The sequence below is a fragment of the Ochotona curzoniae genome, unplaced genomic scaffold (assembly GCF_017591425.1).
Source record: "Ochotona curzoniae isolate NIBS_2020 unplaced genomic scaffold, NIBS_Ocur_1.0 contig_3819, whole genome shotgun sequence".
NCBI classification, from domain to species: Eukaryota; Metazoa; Chordata; class Mammalia; order Lagomorpha; family Ochotonidae; genus Ochotona; species Ochotona curzoniae.
This window is the reverse complement of record NW_024466004.1, coordinates 7,406,827-7,426,719: the sequence shown is the minus strand read 5'-3', so window position 1 is coordinate 7,426,719 and position 19,893 is coordinate 7,406,827. Positions and strand designations below refer to the sequence as shown.

The following is a 19,893-nucleotide window of genomic DNA, read 5'->3' as shown; positions in this document are numbered from 1 at the left end:
CAAAAGTCAAGGCCATGGTGAGAGTGCTGGGTGTGGGATAAGGATAGAGAGGAAGAAGGATGTGGACAAGGTGGCAGGTTTTTAAACAACACATTGGGGTAGGGCTTTTAGTACAGCAGGTGGGACACCGCTTGGGCTGCCCACATCTCATAGGGTTCACGTCCTGGCCCCCTTGCTGACTCCAGCGTTCTGCTGATGCCCACCCTGGAAGGCAGCAGGTAGTCCAGTCCTCACTGCTCACCTGGCAGATCCCAGCTCCTGGCCATCAGCCCTGCCCCAACCCCAGCCATCACAGTCCTTTGAGGAGGAAATCAGCAAATTGGAACTCTTTTTGCTAGTCTCACTCTGCCTCTCAAATAAGCAAATAGAAGTTTAGAAAAATACTACATCCACAGGTTGGAATTCTCAACCACATTGGAGAATTTTCAGAACGTGTTAGAGTAAATGAGCTGAAGAAAGGATATAGGTGAGACATGTGATGGCTCTGGGGCAAGGGTTTCTCAACAGCTTTGGGATTTGTCGGAAGCACCTGGAAGACCCCATACCCACAGTTCTCTGTGCAGTAGGTCTGGGGCCTGGGAATCTGCATTTCTTTTTTATATTTTTTTATTGGAAAGGCAGATGTACACAGAGAAGGAGAGACAGAGAAAAAGAGCTTTCAGGCCCAGCGCAATGGCCTAGTGGCTAAAGTCCTCGCCTTGAACATGCTGGGATCCCATATGGGTACCGGTTCTAATCCCGGCAGCTCCACTTCCCATCCGGCTCCCTGCCTGTGGCCTGGTGAAATCGGTCGAGGACGGCCCAGAGTCTTGGGACCCTGCACCCACGTGGGAGACCTGGAGGAGGCTCCTGGCTCCTAGCTTAGGATTGGCACAGCACCAGCTGTTACAGTCATCGGACGGAAGATCTTCCTCTCTATCTCTCCTCCTCTCTGTGTATCTAACTTTGCAATAAAAATAAATAAATCTTACCAAAAAAAGAAAAAAAAAAGATCTATCTGCTGATTTACTCTCTAAATGGCCACACCACTTGGAGCTGAACTGATCTGAGTCTGGGAGCTTCTTCTAGGTCTTCCATGCAAGTTCAGGGTCCCAAGCCTCTGCTACTTTCTCAGGGTATCAGCAGGGAGCTGGATAGGAAATGGAGCAGCCCAGGCAAGAACCAGCACCCATTTCGAATCCCGGCGCTTGCAAGGGGAGGAGTTGCAATTGAGTCATTGAGTCATCGTCCTGGGCCCCAGGATCTGGATTTCTTTCTTTTTTAGGATTTATTTATTTATAATTGGAAAGAGATTTAGAGAGGGGAATACAGAGATAAAGATCTTTGGTCTGCAGTTTTACTCCCCTAATAGCCACAACGCTGGAGCTGAGTGGATTGGAAGCCAGAAGCTTCCTCGTGGTGCAGGGTCCCAAGGCTTTGGGCCATCCTCTTTGGCTTTCCCAGGCCACAGGCAGGACGCAGGGAGGGAAGTAGAGCAGCCAGGACATGAGCTGGGGCCCATACAGGATGCTCATGCATGCAAGGCAAGGATTTAGCCACTGAACCATCATGCCGAGTCGGGAACCTGGATTTCTATTCAGCTCCAGAAGCTGCAGGTGTCGGCCCCCTAGACCACAAGTGAGCAGGAGGCCAGTGAGGGGTGATAAAATGTTCTTGGGGTGCAGCTGAAGCTGAACGTGGATTGGGTCACTTCTTGAACATCTGTTGACACTGCTAAGACATTGCTTCAAGACCAGTGGAGACCAGTGGCACCATCACCTGCCCGGGCTGGCAATGAAGAGTAAATAAAGGGGTGGGAGGGGGCGTGGTTTTGGAGACAGGGAGGAGTGAGGAGGGCACTAGGCCTGCCCTCTGAGTCTGAAGGGATGTGAGAGGAAAACCCATCTGTCCTGGAAAGGAGGGCAGAGCCAGCAGCCCCACGGTGGGAGGGGCTGGAAAGAGTCCTTAGGGGCCAGGGCTGCCCTGAGGCAGTGGGCTGGAGGTGAGCAGGGCAAGGGCAGTGCCAGCCCTGAAGCTAAGGACAGATTCTCTCCCTGCCTGCCTTTCTCTTTGTTTTGGATTTAGTTATGTATTTGAAAGGTAGAGTTACAGAGAGAGAGCTTCCATGTGCTGGTTCACTCCTCAAATGGCTGCAACAGCCAGGGCTGGGCCAGCTACTAAAGCCTGGAGCCCAGAGTTTCTTCTGGGTCTTCCATGCAGGTACAGGGCCCCAAGCACTTGGGCCATCTTCTACTGTTTTCCCAGGTACATTAGCAGGGAGCTGGATGGGAAGTGACACAGCTGGGACTCAAACTGTGTGGGATGCTGGTGTCTTGGGCAACTCAACCTCCTGCACCACAACATTGGTGCCGAAGACCAGATTACAAGAGTCTAAGGAAATATTTGTCCATAAAATCTTCTGGAGATTTCTGGTTTCTTGGACAATGTTAAAAACAATGTCACTTTTAAAAGATTTATTTATTTTTCTGAAGGGCAGAATTACAGAGAGAGGGAGAAATACAGAGGAAGATCTTCCATTTGCTGATTCACTTCCCAAAAGATCACAATGGCTGGAGCTGGGCCAGTCTAAAAACTTGGGAACCAGGAGCAGCTTCTGGATCTCCTACGCAAGTGCAGGGTCCCAAGAACTTAGACCATCCTCTGCTACTTTCCCAGGCCATTAGCAAGGAGCTGGATTGGAAGTGGAGCAGCTGTGGATGCCAGCACCACAGTCAGCAGCTGTTCGTGCTATACCATAGTGCTGCACACTCCCTCCCTGTGTCATTTTACAGGACATGAGAATAGCATGCATCTACGCGCACATAATCCAGACTATGTGTGCTTGACCGTTAGCACAGAAACAAGATCCTGTAAAGACGCCACAGGCTCTGCTCCCTGGCCCTCATGCCAGGGAGGAAAGCATCGCCTCCAGGTGTCAGGCGAAGATTGGAGGCCAACATTTGTATTTTAGCTTGGAAAAGGAGCAACCATGCAGCTCTGGGGTGTGGCCTGGAAGGGAGCCTCAGACACTGCCCTGAGGACTGTACCGTTCCCCAGGCTTTAGGTTTACCACTGCTCATGGGATCACATGGGCAGGCAAGGCCAGGACCAACAGCAGCAGCCTGCACTGCAGAGCCACTTGTATCTCCAGGGTGGGCTCTCTGGAGCCTCTCCCCACCTCCCCCAACACACACACACTCTGCCTGCTTCTTACTTTCTTGCTCCCTCCCTCCTCAGCCTCTGCGGAAGGGTAAGGAGGCAAGGTTGGGGTGTTTGGTTGGCAAAGCCGAGTAGAGAGAGGAGACTGGAGGGAGCTTAACTGACCTAGAGTCAGACGTGCCATGGGAATCTTCTAATGGTCTTAGGATGGCTAAGCTACTCTGGCCCCACCCCTGCTACCAATCACGTCTGTCTTGTCTGAAGGTGAGGAGAGCACTGGTCAAGAAGAGGAAAGAAACTCGAGGGTCCAAGCCTGAGCAATCGGTCAGCAGAGGCCTGGGAGCACAGACTCTGGTTGCTCAGGGCCAAGATGGGACAGCAGTTCAGCTGGGAGGAGACGGAGGAGGTTGGCGAGATGGATGTGGCTGACCTCCAGGAGTGGTACAAGAAATTCGTGGTGGAGTGTCCCAGTGGCACCCTCTTCATGCACGAGTTCAAACGTTTCTTCAAAGTCTCAGGCAATGAGGAAGCCACTCAGTACGTAGAGGGCATGTTCCGAGCCTTCGACAAGAATGGGGTAAGGTACCTTGGAGGGGAGGGATGGTGGACAGTGTTGCCTGGTGCCCTTCGCTTTCCTAGCCATCTTGGGCGAGCTCCCTGTCCCTAGAAGGAGCTCTCTTGCCAAGAAGGTGGTTGGGAGGCAGCGATGGGTTTAATGGGAAATAGGGGTTGGCGTTTCACCTAGCAGTGAAGATCCCCACATCCCACATCAGGGGGCCTGGCTCCAGTGCCCAGTTCTGTCTCCTAACTCCAGCTTCCTGCTAAGGCAAACCTTGGGTGATAGTGGTAATGACTCAAGTAGCTGAGTTCCTGGCACACTCCCACAGGAGACCTGGATTGAGCTGCCAGCTCCACCTGCAGCCTGACTCAGTCTAGACCTGTATGAGCATTTGAAGCGTGAGTCAGTTGATGGGAACTCTCTATCACCAAAAAAAAAAAAAAAAAAAAGAGAGAGAGAAAGTGATTTTTTTTGAAGTATTAAACATCAAGAGAAGTAATTAAATGTATCAGGACATACATTATCTATCAGGTCATAAGTGGCAAGTTCCACTCTCATAAATACATGAGGCTGCCCTGTATTCATCTAAAACTCCAAGATCCGAAGGGGATTACTAAACCCCTGATGTAATTTCCCTGAATAACTCCTCTCTTCTTCTGAATCAGCATGTGATAGTAATCAGTTGCCTTAAAAATTATTTATTTTCATTTGAAAAGCAGACTTTACACAGAGAGGGATATGTAGAGAAAGGTCTTCCAACCACTGGTTCACTCCCCAAATAGATGCAACAGCCAGAGCTGAGCTGAACCAAAGCTGGGAGCCAAGAGCTTCTTCCATGCCTTAAAGATTTTTCGATTTTGATGATTCTGTGTTTGCAAAACAAAAACAAAAACAAAAACAAAAACAAGAACAGCCCAAGTAGTATCCCTCTTGTACAACGTACCACAAGTACCATACCATTCTCTCTGCATGTATACACACATTATCATGGGTTGTGTACACATAGACGCCATACACAACATGCATATATAAAATACAAATATACACATATTTCTCATAAGAGAAAGTTGCAGACACTGTGTTTTTTCGCCCCTAAATAGTTCAACGTGTATTTTCTCTTAAGAATGATGGCATTGAGTGCAATTATTAAATCAAGAAATTTAACATTGATCAAAATTTTATTACCTAAGTGACAGTCATGTTCAGATTTAGTTGGCTGTCCCAACAATGTGCTTTTTGAATCAGTATGAGTTTTGGTTAACACATAGTAACGTATATGGGGTAACATTTTGTGACACATATACCATACTGGGTGATTAAGTAAAACCAACACACACAGCCGGCACCTTGTTTACTGTGACGTGTGAAAGCTATTCCCCATTGGTGTATTTTATAGATTTCTTCTTATTTTTCAGTTTGATCAGGAATCGCCTTTACTTGTCTAGTCTCCTTTAGTATAGAATCCTTAGCCACAGCTTTTCTTAACTCTTGCATGACCTTGACACTTCGCAAGATGGCAGTGATCTTGTAGGATGCCACCCCCTCCACCCCAACCCCGCTGTGTGAGTCTGTGCAGTATTTCCTCATGAGGAAAACTCAAGTCTTTACACTTCTGGCAAGGTTCTCTCCTCCTCCTGTCACTGGACAAAGGGTCACTGCTGTATGCTTCAGGTCACCATGGACATGATGGCAGGTCATCCTGTCTGTGATGTGGTCAGCTTCCACATGGGGTCAGGGGGTCTCTGCCAGGAACCCTGCCCTGAAGTGGCTGTTTCCTCCAGTAGCCGCATCCTGTAGGGACAGACCTAGGGACCAAGTATCCTGCTGCTCCTCAGACTGTGGCATTTCCAAGGGTTCTCTCGGGGATTTGTGGACCAGTGTTCAAATGTAGGAAAGAATTGTCTAGAAGTTCCTCAGACAAGGGCTAACTCTGTTCCCCATCTTGCTGCAACCTTTAGCCAGAGAGCTCCGGTTTTAGGTAGTCAGTGGGAGAATTTTGAGCAAATACCGTGTTCACAGGTCTAACGTGTCAGAACCTGAGGCGATGGAAATGGGGGTTCACTGGTGGCAGCAGAAGGAATGCCTTGTCTCCCCCTTGCAGCCCTCTTCCCTCTGGTGGTCGCCCTGGGATGCAAGAACAGGAAGGCTGAGGGAGGCCACAGGTCCTTTGCAATTCTTACATAACTCACATCCGGTCTGCTGCAGATGATGCCCCAATGCCCAGGCCCTTCCTCAGTGGGCAGAGGTGTTTCCATCCGTCCTGCATAATTGGACCTGACAAGGACCCATGCCCTGGGCTGGGATTAGTCTTACTGGCAACTTTCCCAGTCATGATCCGGGGTGTGTGCCGGAACTGCGAGGTGGGATGCCTTGTCAGGAAGGGAAGGAACCGCACTAAGGTGTGGCTATACCACACAGGGGTTACTGTGAAGACAGAATCCTGTTGAGAGAGAACGCTGTAGGACAAGAGGTTCTGGCCAAAGACGGAGAGTGGATTTGTCCTCAATGTTGGCTTTTCTCGCTCTCCCCTGGACACTCACTCCTACACCCCAGGCTCACGTGCTTGGCAGAGATGCTCCTCAAATGGAGAATGCAAGTTTTCCTCCCCGTTGAGCCAGAGATGTGGGCAGCTGACAAGCTCAGCCACTGCTGGCTAGGAGGCAGTGAACCTGCTGAGGCTCAGGTTCTCATCTGTGAAGAAAGGGCTGCATTTTCATGCTCAGTTCACACCGAGAACAAAACCAGGGGTGGCTGTTCAGCTTTGGCTCATCAACCTGTGTACCTTGGTTCAAGTCCCAGCTGCTCCAGCTCCTTCCTCAAGCTTTCCACTAGTGTAGACTCTAGGAAGCCTTGATGGTTCAAGTTAGTGGGTCCCTGTCCCTTACAGGGAGGACCTGAATTGAGTTCTGGCTTCCAATTTTGACCAGGCTTAGTTCTGGCCATTGCAGTCATTTGGAGAAGAAGCCAAAGATGGGAGTTTTCTCTCCTCTCTCTTTCTCTTCCTCTCTGTAAGTAAAAAAAGCAAACCAAGATTGCTTTTAGTAAGTTTAATAAGTGATAACTATAGGGGCTGATGTTGTGGGACAAACAGGTTAAGCTACCACTTGCAGTGGCAGCCTGCCCCAATCCTGGCCATTGTGGCCATTTGAGCAATGGACATGCAGATGGAAGAGCCCACTCTGTCTCTCTCTCTGCTTTTCAAGTAAATAAATAAATAATTGTGAAAGAATACAAAACCATAACTAAGACTTTACCCTAAGGAAGTTACCAGGGGTGTAACAAAAAAATACATGTGTTCATTGTGTAACAGAAAATTACAGAAACAACAGCAAATGCCCAATATCCTCCCCACTAAACTACCTTGCTTTCTGATCTTCTTTCAGAACCTCCTCAGACCCAAATTCAGTCCAAGTCCATCATTTGCTCATTGACTACATGATATGGGACCCAACTGGGCATGAGTGACACTGGGCTAGGCATGGGGGAGAAATGCAGGCAATGCCAATCCCTCCCTCTCTTCCAAGGGACATAATGTGATTTGCCAGAGCAAGTCCCACTGTGTGTAGAATAGACAGCAAGTGCTACAGATGAAGATGATGTAGGGCTAAGAAAGCTGTGGCTGAAGTGGTGTAAGAAAGAAGGCTTCCTGGAGGAGGGGGCCCTCACACTAAGCCTTGGAGGATGAAGGGGATTGGTGAACATAACGGATAAGAAAGGAAACCACCCCCCCAGAAAAAAAAAAAACACTCACCTTGAGGCCAAGAAAAACCTGAGTGAAAGTGCAGAGGCTGCCTCAATGGCAGGCATGGTCAGGGCTTGCACCTGCATCCCAGGCAGGAGGGGCTGTGGCTGGAGCAGCCTCAGCAGCAGCCACTTCCCACACAGGACAACACCATTGACTTCCTGGAATATGTGGCAGCCCTGAACCTGGTGTTGAGGGGCACCCTGGAGCACAAGCTGAAGTGGACCTTCAAGATCTACGACAAGGACCGCAACGGCTGCATCGACCGCCTGGAGCTGCTTGACATCGTGCAGGTCCGCGTCTGTCTGTGGTAGCAGCCCTGGGATCACTGCGCACAGGGGGCATGGAGCACGGCCCCTGGGGTGGGGTGTTAGAGAGGCAGTGTTAGAGGGGCATTTCCTGGGCTAGGGGCCGGGGAGAGGTCATGTTAGACAAGGTGGGAAGTCACCTAAGTAGCAACCCAGAAAACCTAGAAAACCCCTTCTGTCTGGGCTGTGTCCTCCCAAATGCTGCATGAGTCAAAGACATAACACACACGTACACACACCAATAATCGGAACATGGAACACAGCTAAAGCTGGCCTTGGAAAAAAACATAAACTTGAGAAAATAAGAAAGACTGAAAAGATCAATGCCCTAGGAAACATTTCAATTAGGAAAACACAGAAGAGTCTAATAATAATAAAGTAAATCGAAGAGGGGCACAGTGGATTAAGGTACTACGTACGACCTTGACATCCCACATGAGTGGTGATTCAAGCCCCAGCTGCTCCACTTCTGACCCAGATCCCTATTAATGTGGTTAGGAAGGCAGTGAGAGATGGCCCACGTCCTTGGGTCCCTGTCACTCATGTGGAAGACCTAGATGGAGTTTCTTGCTCCTGGAGCTCAGCCCAGCCCAGCCCTGGCCATTTGAGACATTAAGGAAGTGAACCAGTGGGTCGAGGATTTCTCTCTCCCTCCCTCCCTCTTTTTCTCCATCATTCAGCCTTAGAATAGATCAGCTTTCTGCCAGCGAGGGGAGGTGGTACTGAGGGCTGTGGGTGGTGGGGATCCACACATCCGAGTTGTCTCCACAGTCGATTTACAGGCTGAAGAAAGCCTGCCGGGTAGATCTGCAGGAGGAGCAGGGCCAGCTGCTCACGCCGGAAGAGGTCGTGGACAGGATCTTCCTCCTGGTGGATGAGAACGGGGATGGTAAGAGGGGAAGGGCTGGTGAGGTAGGGAGGGCTGCTCACTCTCCTGCACCTCCACTCTCCAGTCATGTGTCCTCGGGCCCTCCCCCTCCCCCCAATGACTGGTATCCTAGAGAATAACACAAAATGATGGAGGGTGGCAGGATCACATGAGGTTTGCAGGAGTGACCCAACCTTCCACAGGAACTACCACAGTAGGTCAACAGGTACAGTAGAAAGATTGGAAGCCTGGGAGTCGGGCAGGCCTGCAGGATCCGTTTCAATTCCTGGCCTGCTCTTGTTTCTCGCCTGAAGAGTGGGGATCAGGGGTGGTCCGAGAAGCCAGTAGGATGAGTGCCAGGCAGAGGGCGTCCTCCTCTTAAGGTAGTTGGGGTGCCTTTCCTATAGTTCTCAATGTCTAGCCCCAGGGTTCCACAGGGAGTGAGCTAGCTTTGGCCATGTACAGAAGGGCTCTCGGCTCCATCCAGCGTGTTAGAGGTACCACAGACAGAAGCGAAAAAACATCATTCACTCTGCAGACATCAAACTGCTCTAGGTTTCCAGGAGCCTCCTGGAGTACGTCAGCTTGGGACCTGAGACTGCAGCTTGCTTTGTCCAAGGACTGTGGGCAAATCCTAGGAGAGGGTTCTTCCTCCAGGTCCCAGCCTCCATTCCTCCCTCCACCACCCTCACCTGGACCCAACCCTCTGCAACCCACCTGCTCCCCGCAGGTCAGCTGTCTCTGAATGAGTTCATCGAAGGTGCGCGTCGGGACAAGTGGGTGATGAAGATGTTGCAGATGGACGTGAACCCTGGAGGCTGGATCTCTCAGCAGAGGCGGAAAAGTGCTATGTTCTGAGGGGTCCCTCACCCTCTCCACAGTCCCCCCAAGCTCTCCCAAGATTTCAGTGTAACCAAGCTCCCCCCTGTGTGGGGCTAAGTAGGAGGTTGAGTGGGAAGAGCTACGGGGTTAGACACTGGAGGAGTTGCTGGGACCTGAAGGGAATAGGGGCTCTCTTCTCGGCCCCCATTAGCTACTTCTGACAGAGCTGTGCCTGACAGGAGGAGGGAATGGGGGGATGCCCCCAGGAGTCTGGGGTGGGGGGGCTCTCAGTTGGAAGCAGAGGCCAACGAAGAGGCAAAATCAACGATAAATGCCTACACCATGGGCTGGCAATCAAGACTAGTAGGAGAAAGGGGATGGCAGGTGTTGCCACCAAGGCCAGTGGGAGCGGGGCAAGGGTTAATAAGGACATAACCCCTAGGATCCAGGGCTCATAACAAGGGGAAGGATGTCATCTTCTTTCCCTGGGAGGGGCCCGCTGTGCCCAGTGCTACTTGCATAGTCCCTGCTGTCCTCCAACCTCTCCCCACCTCCACCCCAGGCTCCCATTCCTGCACGGACCCTCCATGGTTCCCAGCCATAAACTCACGTCTCCTGGGAGGCTGAAGGAAAGTGTCCTCCATTCCTTGGGGAGAGCGGGCCATTGGTTCTGGGCCAGGCTTTGTCTCTGTTGGCCTTCCCCTCCCAAACCTCTGTTCCCCTCACCTGTGCAGGAGCAGGCTGGGTCACACAAGCAGAGCAGATGAACATTTTTTTAATGTCATTGAGTTCTGTTGTTTCCCCAACTCTTAGGCATGATTGCAATACTGAGACTAGATTAGGAGGGAACTGCTATGGCTGAAATGCAGCTGGGGAACTGGGGGCCCTGCCCGCCCCTGGGAGCAGGTGGGGAAGAACTAGTGTGACCCCTGTGAGCCCTGGGAAGACATGTACTGCAGCCGAGTGGCTAGGTCCTTCCAGTCCATGTATGACAAAGTTCAACTACTGCGCCTGGGGCTTCGCAATCAGGATGTTTCGTGGGAGCATCATGCCAGGTTTTCCTTTGGAAGTTAAGTTGAGAAATAAAAACCATGGAAGTTAAAAATGAATGGTAATCCAGATAAGGGTCACACATAACCAAATTGGCAGGTGCCCCGGGAACACACAGGGAGTGGGCCCCCGTGTGGATGTGCTCCCAGGCCTGATCTGCAGACAGCAGGTGCATGAGCTGTCTCTGCCCATGGTACAGCTTCCCACCTTCCTTCCATGCCTGCTGCTTGGGCTTGCGCCAGCTTCCCTGTATGGGGTGGTTCTAGTGAGGAGCAGAAGAGGGGTGAGCAGAACACACCCGGTGAAGTGCCCTCTGACGTGGTGCTTCACTCCCTGCCCTCCCACATGGTTGCCAATCCCCGCACAGACAGCGCTACAGGGAGACTAATGAGGAAGAGACAGCATCTGAGAAGACAGTGACCAATGTCCCAGCCTGAGTCGCTTCCAGGTTCCTGTGACCAGGCCACTAGCATTCAAGAGCAGAAGCTAGAACAGTTGTTAGTGTTCTGTGGAGTACATGTTGCAGGAGGGTGCTCTTCAAGTTGGGGGATACAAAGATTTGGGGTAGTGGTGCCCACCCATTGCCAAGTGCCCTACTTTCCAGGCAGTATCAGGTATCATAGCAGCAAGAGGGACTCAGGTTGGACCAGGACTGGTCAGGTCACTGCTCACTCAATGAGTTACATGCCTGTGACATCACAAGTCACCAAGCAGGGGAAAGGTGAGAGAATTGTAGGGTCTCTTCTGAAACAAATAACAACAAAATACAGCTTTCTGGGCCTAGCATATAGCATAGTGGCTAAATCCTCGCCTTGCATACACTGGGATCCCATATGAGTGCCAGTTCATGTCCCAGCTGCTCCACTTCCCATCCATCTCCCTACTTGTGGCCTGGGAAAACAGAGGAGGATTGCCCAAAGCCTTGTGACCCTGCACCTATGTGACAGACTGGAAGAAACTCCTGGCTCCTGGCTTCAGATGGGCACAGCTCTGGCTGTTGCAGCCACTGTCTGTCTCTGCTTCTCTGCAAATCTGACTTTTCAATCAAAAATTAATAAATCTTTTTAAAAATTCAATAAACATTTTTAAAAAAAAACTACACCTTTCTCTTACATAAACAGGGCTTCTCACAGTACCACCCACCTGCTCTCACTCTTTGGGTGATACAAACTTGAGCAAGTACCTATCCCCACAGCCTTATGCAGGCGCCCGCGTGCACACACACACACACACACACACACACACCATAGCTGGTCATCTGTCATGATTCAGGTCTATAGTGTCACCCAGACATTCCATCCCTATCTGCTTATTAGCATTGCCAACTTTTTTTTTTTAATCTGTTATTTCATGAGACAGAGAGCTCCCATCTACTGGTTCATTTGCCAGGTGCCCACAGTGGCTGGGGTAGGGCCCAGGGCCAAAGCTGGGAGCCAGGGACCCAATCCAGGTCTCTCCCATGGGAGACCTCTGCAAGGAAGTCTCCCTGCACTATTAGCAGGAAGCTGGAGACAGGAACCAGAGCTGGTGATTGAACCCAGGGACTGCAAGGTGGGATGCGGATTTCTTAAACGCTAGGCTAAATGTCCCATCACTATGGATTGACAGACTTGTGTTTTGTCTTTTTGGGGCCATAGGAGATGCTTCCTAAACATGGTCATGGTGGCTCCTAGTCTTGTGGTAGCTACAAGGAGGACCTGGGTCAGGTTAGGCTCAATGCTTGGGGCCCTACCCTGACCACTGCTGCCAGGCAATGGGACAATCCTGGACTTGTCTAGGCCCAAGAGATTTCTCCCTCCACAGTAATTACACTGTGGGGGGATCTTGGGCAGTTTTGGGCAGGTGTGGGACCCAAGCTCCACCTACCCCCACCATCTTGGTGGGAGGAGCCCAAGTGAATTTGACCTAGAGGCGCAGATGCTCGGCCCTCCCAGCTGCATGAGTTGTGGGGGACCTAGGCCAGATCAGGTTCAATGCTTGAGTCTCTGAGCTCTTGAAGATATGGGCTTACAGGGAGTCTGAGAGATGGGACAGGTGGCCATTGGCAAGGACCTTAGAGTCAGGTCCAGGTGAGAAATTACTTCTCTGGAACTTCCATGGTGAGGCCACTCTACTTGAAGGGCTACAACATGGAACCCACCAGGGAACAGGGAAACAGGAAAGGGAACAGCTTCAGTGAGGCTGAACCATGAAGTCGACGGATATGTGAGTGAATCAGGTCTGGGGATAGAATCTGCAAGGCAATATGTGGGCTCACCCATGTGAAACAGCAATCTCTGTTGGCATGCACAAGAACTGTGGCTGGGAATAGGCTTGGCTGATAGCTAAGGGGATGCCCCGTTTGGGTTGGAATTCCCATCAGTGAATGTCAGTGCCAGAATCAGTGCACTGACCTGGGCTGAACACAGCTGTAATCTCCCCCGGCACAGGTGTAGCCTGGGTCTGGGAAGGACCAGGCTGGGCTAGACTCCAGCACCCACTGGTAATTGTGAGAGCGTGAGTGTGGAGCGGGTTGGATTAGGTCTCAGCTCCCATTGAACCATGTGAGAGCTGTGTCTGGATATGACCAGGTGTGGATGGGCTGCAACACCCAACAGTAAGAATGAGAAAGGGTATGGGCCGATTGGGCAAGGATATTATTCCTGCCAGGACAACAGGTAGATAAAGTCAACCTGGGCCAGAGTCCCAGCAGTATGTGCAAGATCTGCCACTGGGAGGAGACTGGATAGAGCAGTTTTGGTGAACTCCTTTGTCAGGTTGCAGGCCTTGCAGATATGTACAAGAACCAAGGAAAGGAGCAGCCCAAACCAGACCAGGTTACGGCACCATTGGCATACATGTGGGTTAGGTCAGGGGGTGGGCCAGGCCAGTTCATAATATACACTTGCAGATTTCAGAATCAGGATGGAGTGCGGGAAGGAAAGGAGTCAGGCCACATCACCAGTCAATTCACACTCCAGCCGGGACTGGGGGCTTCCTGGGAAAGGCTAGGCTGCAGCACCAACCATCACAAGCTGAATTGGGGAGCAGGTTGGCTCAAACTAGGCAGAAGTACCCACTGGTGGATGCCAAGGAAGATGAACCATGTCATTCAGGAGGTGGTGGGTGTTGGGTCCGTGAGCCCCAGAGATGAGAGGTCTGGAGGGCCCTGAGTCCCCTGGCCCTGGTTCTAGGGCCCACCTACATGGTGGGTGTCAGGTCAGTGAGCCCCAGGTGTGGAGGGTTCATGAGGTCCTGAGTCGCATGGCCCAGGGCCTTGGGCCCACTTTTATGGTGGATGCTGGATCTGTGAGCCACAGAGGTGGGGAGCCTGGAAGAGCCTGGGTGTCCTGTCCAGGTCATCCAGCCCACCTTTGTGGTGTGGGCTGGGTCCATGAGCCCTGGGGGGTGTGAGGTCCAGTAGGTCCCGGGTTGCATGGCCAGGGGCCAGGGGCCTGCCTGTGAGGTGGTTGCTGGATCCATGGGCCCCAAGAGTGGGGGGGTCTGGCATGGCTCAGGTTGCCTGGTTCAGGTCCATGAACCCACCCAGGAGAACTGGTCCTCCCCGGTGCAGAGGATGAATTGCTGGACAGCAGACCATGGTGCACATGGAGGACATGGTAGCTCATTGGGGCCTGCAGAGGACATCTGGTACCATAGCAGAGAATGGAGAACGGAACATATGGATAACCACCCCAGCCAAACAATGACAGCAAATATCTGGGTGATTGGAGACTATAAGGTGGATGGTGTCAGCCAATGGACATTGGAAGGATTCCTCATCCATAGATCAGCGAGATTGACAGCATTTGGAAACTATTGCATCCACCTGGGCAGAAGCTTTGGAACGTGCACCACTCGGTGATCCTGGGTTGATATCGGGTGGCCTTTCGCCATCCTTGGGTACCAGGATGGTAGGGAGACTGGGTCTGGCCTATCCCCTTATATCTCCCCTCCCCTCAGAAAAGGGAAGAAGAAATAGAAAGCTTGGAAACAATGATCACACCCAGTTTTCCCTAACCCTGGATCCTTCCCACCTTGATCAACTATGTAAGCATCATTTAAAGTATGCATGTATTTTATTGGCCATGGCGACCCATATTGTTTCACATTGTATGAAACAGAAGCCCTAAGGGATATTCCCAGTTTACACCTGGGTGCCCCACACGTATCACACAGCCCACTACATGCGACACACATATGTCCCAGATGCACCCCCAGCCTCTCACATACCACATTTATATGCAGCACTCAACCCCTTTTTCACATCCTAAGTTGAATTGAGTTTTTGCTGTGATGCTGTCTCCAAGTCTACAGGTGTCTCCTATAGAGACCATCACTTCCCTGGCATGTTTTATAATGACATGCTTGGTTGTGGCTCTCCTCATGGCCTAAGAGGTCCTGGAGAATGAAGCCACCTTCTTCATATGTCATGTTATACTGAGCATTAGTTCACAACAGGTGCTCACAAGAGAGGACTGGATCAAACACATACGTGGGCTACAGTGCTCTCTTGGGGGACGGGGGTGCAGTGCCCGCACTGAGACTATGGATACAGCCTCTGTAAGACTACCCAGGGAGCCCTGGGAAAGCCCAGTCCTGCCTCACAGTCACACGTCCAGAAGACTGGGGACTGCACTGCCCAGTGGGGAAGGTGGGAGAGAGGCCAGCAGGAGTATGGGAGGAGCGGGAGGCCACAAGAATGCTGAACATGGAGCCTGTCCCTGCCAAGTCACCCAGAGGTGACCTTTCCCCAGGCCTGGCTCTGGACGCCCAGCCCTGCCCTTCTGCGGCCACCGTGCTCTGCAAGGAGGGAAGCCGAGCCTTCTTGGTCAGTGGATTCTACGTGGGAATAAGACAAGAACACCAGTGACACCAGGTGCTAGCACACTGCCCCGAGCCCAGCACAGAAACAGCTGGGGTGGATGGCTCAGGCAGCAGCCTCAGCTGCCCCTTCGCCAGCCTCCTCTTCCTGCTCCCCATTCTGCAGCCTGCGCACGATGCGGGTGAGGTCCAGGCTGCGTGTCAGCGTGTCCAGCAGCATCCGGTCCTTCTGTACACCCTCCATGAACTCCTCCAGGGACAGCTCCCCTGGTGGAGAGAAAGGGAGCCGTGGCAAGGAGGGCTCAGGGCTGGACTTGTTGGAGGCCAGCACGGAGTCCATGCTGGGGGATGTGGGCTGTGGGGCCAGCGTCCGGGGGAAGACGGAAGAGGTGACAAGCAAAGGGTCTTGGTGCCTCTTCCCCACTGCCCCACCCCCTGGGGGCCCCATATCCTTGGGCAGCCTCCCCTGGTGAGCCCCTCCTAGGTCCCTCACCATCTCCGTTGACGTCGATCTTGGAGAACACAGTGTTGGTGAACTCCTCGGCAGTCATGGTGGAGTCGCTCCAGGGGTTAATGGTTCGAATGGCCTGGGGGGGGGGGGGGGGGGGGCAGGAGAGGCATGAGTGAGTGGCGCCAGACAGACTCTGGGTGCAGAGGCAAAGACCCGGCTGGGGACACCCACATCTCCCAGCAGAGCCCAGCAAGGCCCTCCCACCCAGCTTCCTGCTAATTTGAAAGGGAGCCAAGAGTGACAGCAACATGGGAGACCTGCATAGAGTGTCAGGCTCTTGGCCTGACACAGGCTTGGCTGTAGTGAGCCAGAGGATGGAAACTAGCTCTCTCAGGCTGGCACGATGGCTCAATAAGCGAATCATCCACCTGCAGTGTTGGCATCCCCTATGGGCACTGATTCTAGTTCCGGCTGCTCCATTTCCCATTCAGCTCCCTGTTTGTGGCCTGGGAAAACAGTTGAGGACGGCCCAAAGCCTTGAGTCCCTGCATCCACGTGGGAGACCCAGAAGAGGCTCCTGGTTCTTGGCTTTGGATCAGCTTAGCTCAGGTTGAGCTATTGCAGCCATTTGAGGAGTGAACAAGTAGATGGAAGATCTCTCCCTCTCTCTCCTTCTCTCGGCCTTTCAAATAAATAGCTAAGGGGTCCCGATTTTATAAACTAAGGGGACAGTGAGAGAAGAAACCAAGTGGCGGCAGCGCCCCAGCCTTAGGCAGGGCCTCAAGAGTCCAGTCTGCTGGTACCCGTGAGGACACTGAGGCCACAGACGGAGAGGGACAGGCCCGGGTCACCTCCTGACACTCAGCCCCAATTCCCTCCCAACCCTGAGGCTGCGACTCCTGTCAGCTCCCGGTCCCTCCGGGCTGCTGCTGCCCCTGCCCAGGCCTCGGCACCTGGCGTTACCCGGATGATGGTGAGCAGCTCGTCACGGTCGATGCACCCATTTCCGTCAACGTCGTAGAGCTTGAAGTACCAGCGCAGTTTGTGCTCCACCTTTCCCTTCAGCACCAGACTGAGCGCCGCCACGTACTCCATGAAGTCGATGTAGCCATCCTGCACGAGGGGGCCAAGAGCCTGAGTGCGCCCAGGCCTGCCCACCCAGGCCGCCCACCCAGGCCACGCCCTCCGGGCCAGGCCCCGCCCATAGACACGCCCTTCCAGTCAGGCCACGCCCTCCCGACCCAGACCAGACCCTCCTGGACCACGCCCTTCCCTCCAGGTCCCATCCTGCCAGTAGGGCTCCACACAGCCCCGACCACGCCCTACCCATTAGGTCCCGCCCACCCGGACACGCCCTTCCCACCATCACGACCAACAGGGCACGCCCTCCCACTCAGGCCCCACCCAATCAGGCACGCCCTTCTCGTCAGGCCACGCCCCCACAGCAGGTTTCAACCAAGACCTTCTCACCAGGGTCACACCCAGCCAGGACCACGCCCTCCACGCAAGGCCCCGCCCCTGCACCAGCCCCGCCCCTCTGCAGTGGGTCCAGTCAAGAGGAGACAGGTGCTGGGGTGGGAGGAGGAAGAGCTGCCAAAGCCTTGGGACCCTGCAACCATGTGGGAGACCCGGAAGAGTTTCCTGGCTCCTGGCTTCGCATTGGCGCAGCACTGGCCATTGCGCTCACTTGGGGAGTGAATAATCAGACGCAAAATCTTCCCCTCTTTCTGTCCTTCTCTTTCTATATATCCGACTTTGTAATAAAAATAAAAATAAATCTTAAAAAAAATAAAGAAGATGGGAGGTGCTTTGGGAGGAGAGGAGTGGTGGAAAGCACAGGCACAGAGGTCAGTCCTTGCTCTAATTAAAGTTCGTCCATGCTTGGACATCAGAGTGAGTGGCAGTGAGGGGTGCCAGGGAAGGTGTGAGTTAAGCAGAATTCTGAGGGGAGGAAGGTGCCAGGTGGACAAAGACTCCAAAACAGGGCTGTGTGTAGCAGAATCAAGGAGGCCAGGGGGGATCAAAATTTGAGGTTAGTTTACTTTTTATTTTAAAAATATGTATTTGTTCGTTTGTTTGAATAGCAGAATAACAGAGAGGGGAGAGAGAGAGAAAGAATTACTCCCTAAATGGCCACAACAGCACACCAAGGCTAGATCAGACCAAACTAGGAACTCAATCCCAGATGTCCCATATAAGTGGCACGCCCGAGTAGTTGAGTCATTGCTGTCTCCTAGCGGATGCTTTAGGAGATAGCCAGATGGGAAATGGAGTAACTGGAACTCGGACCAGGCACTCTGGTCGGGGATGCAGACGCTGTAAGCAACAGGTGTGCCACAATGTCAGCCCCTGACTTACTTCCAATGGAAAGAAAGGGTTGAGGTTTGGGGATTGAACAGGTGGTTCTTACAAAAGACAAAAGGGACAGAGATGGCAAAGCAATGGCTCTCAAGTTAGGCAAGTCCAAGGCCAAGGGTCCGACTCTCCCTGGCATCCTGTGTGTGATGCTACAGTGGGAGGTAGGGGTCGTTCAGCAGGTGTCCTGAGGATAGGGGGCGCTCTGCTGAGGACTCCCTGCTCCTGTACAGGGATGATTGCTTCTTCCAGGGCATGGCGGGAACCAGCCTCCTGGTATCCTGCTCCCTTGTGCCCCCTGCCCCCTTCAGCAGAGCCCTCAGGCCTGAGGCCACTGCCCTTGAGGCTAGAGCTCCAAGCTGATAATCAGCTTGAGTCCCTTGGTTCTAGTATTAGTGTGTCTTAAATAGCCACTGGGCCCAGCTTTCCTGGGACAAGGGGGGTGGCCACCTCCCATGGCATCTGGACCATCTGCATGGGAGGGGAACTTCCCCTGGGCACCTTTCACAGGAGGGGATGGCAGGGATGGGGATCAGCAGTGGGGCAGGGTTTGTGGGTTTGCATTCTCTCACTCCATCTTGACTGAATTGTTGCAACAAGTGGGAAGATTTACTGATGAAACAATGGGGGCTTACCCAAGCCAGCTAGGTGCTCACTTACACAGGGAGATGGACACCTTTGATCACATGCACTGGAAATCTCCTGGTTTTCCCAGTGGCCCAAGCAGCTCTGCCTGTCCCCAGTCTTAGCATCCACAGAATGTCACGGTGACCCAGGTAACGGGCTGCCCTCCCCAGCGCAGCCAGAGCTGCAGGCTCATCCACTGACTCTGTCTTGTTGGTTCCAGTAAGCCTCGGAGATCTTTGCCAAAGCACCGCAAACAGCATAGCACATATTAGGTGCTCAATGCCTGCCTTGGCAAGGCTCACACTCATTTTGGAAGCAGCTGAAGTGTGTGGTGCCTGGGACAGAGGAAACCACTAGAGTCAGCCTCTGAATGGGGAGAGAGGCAGGGCCAGAGTCTGATCCATTCCTGAGTCCCCATGGCCTGCCTCCTGGCAGGTGCCTAATAAATGTCACATAAACTGAACCCCTGACATTGCAAGTTTACCTCCTACATAAATGATTAGACATAGGAAGTCACAGCTCCAGCAAATATCCCTGCTCTTCTCCATCACCCCCTACAAGCTGGCCAGACTCCCCGCTTTCCCAGTGCCCATGTACCTTGTTGAAGTCAAAAGTTTCAAACATCTGCTCCACATACTGGCTAGCCGTCGGGCTCAGGTTCTTGAGGCCAAAGAACTGACGGAACTCATAGAGGGTGAGCTGCCCAGAGGGGCACTCGGTCATGAATTTCTTGTACCACTGGTGGCACTCGGTGCTGCTCAGCTCCTCCACGGACTTGCCTTCCACCACGTTGCCCATCTCCTGGGCCTGCAGGAGGAGGCAGATGTCCCCTAGCCTGGCAGTTCCTGTTGCCTGCCTCAGGGCAGCACCTGGGCAGCCCCTTCTCAAACCAGGCCCTCCTCTCACAGGCTTGGCTCCTGCTAGGCTGAGCAGAGCAGGGCAAGGATCTGATAGGAGACAGGGGAAGAGAGCCAGTGTCAAAAGCTGCCCCCACCCCCAACTCACCACTGCACCCTGGGGAGCTGGGGTAAAAATAGAACAAAGCTCCAAGAAGCAGAGGCCAGGGGATTACAGTTGCAGGCAAGAGGATGTTCTTGCCCAGTTTGCAATCACCTAATCCCTTCTTACCATGGCATAGTGGGTGGCCAGCCAGGGGCTACTCTGATCCTT

At 52.8% G+C, this 19,893-nt stretch overlaps 2 protein-coding genes across 2 annotated transcripts; one reads left to right on the top strand and one right to left on the bottom strand.

The window, feature by feature from the left end:
* The first annotated feature begins 3,448 nt into the window (after positions 1 to 3,448).
* On the top strand, positions 3,449 to 9,707 carry GUCA1B (guanylate cyclase activator 1B). Its single transcript, XM_040982974.1, has 4 exons — positions 3,449 to 3,715; positions 7,583 to 7,732; positions 8,519 to 8,636; positions 9,346 to 9,707. Exons 1-4 carry the CDS (start codon positions 3,509 to 3,511, stop codon positions 9,471 to 9,473), a joined length of 603 nt encoding a protein of 200 aa, XP_040838908.1. The 5' UTR covers positions 3,449 to 3,508; the 3' UTR covers positions 9,474 to 9,707.
* A 5,678-nt stretch (positions 9,708 to 15,385) lies between these two features.
* LOC121158280 (guanylyl cyclase-activating protein 1) lies at positions 15,386 to 19,534 on the bottom strand. The gene is made up of 4 exons (XM_040982973.1): positions 19,321 to 19,534; positions 16,705 to 16,854; positions 15,784 to 15,877; positions 15,386 to 15,557 (listed from the first exon to the last, which is right to left on the bottom strand). The coding sequence occupies exons 1-4, from the start codon at positions 19,519 to 19,521 to the stop codon at positions 15,397 to 15,399; spliced, it is 606 nt and encodes a 201-aa protein (XP_040838907.1). The 5' UTR covers positions 19,522 to 19,534; the 3' UTR covers positions 15,386 to 15,396.
* Between the last annotated feature and the right edge of the window lie 359 nt (positions 19,535 to 19,893).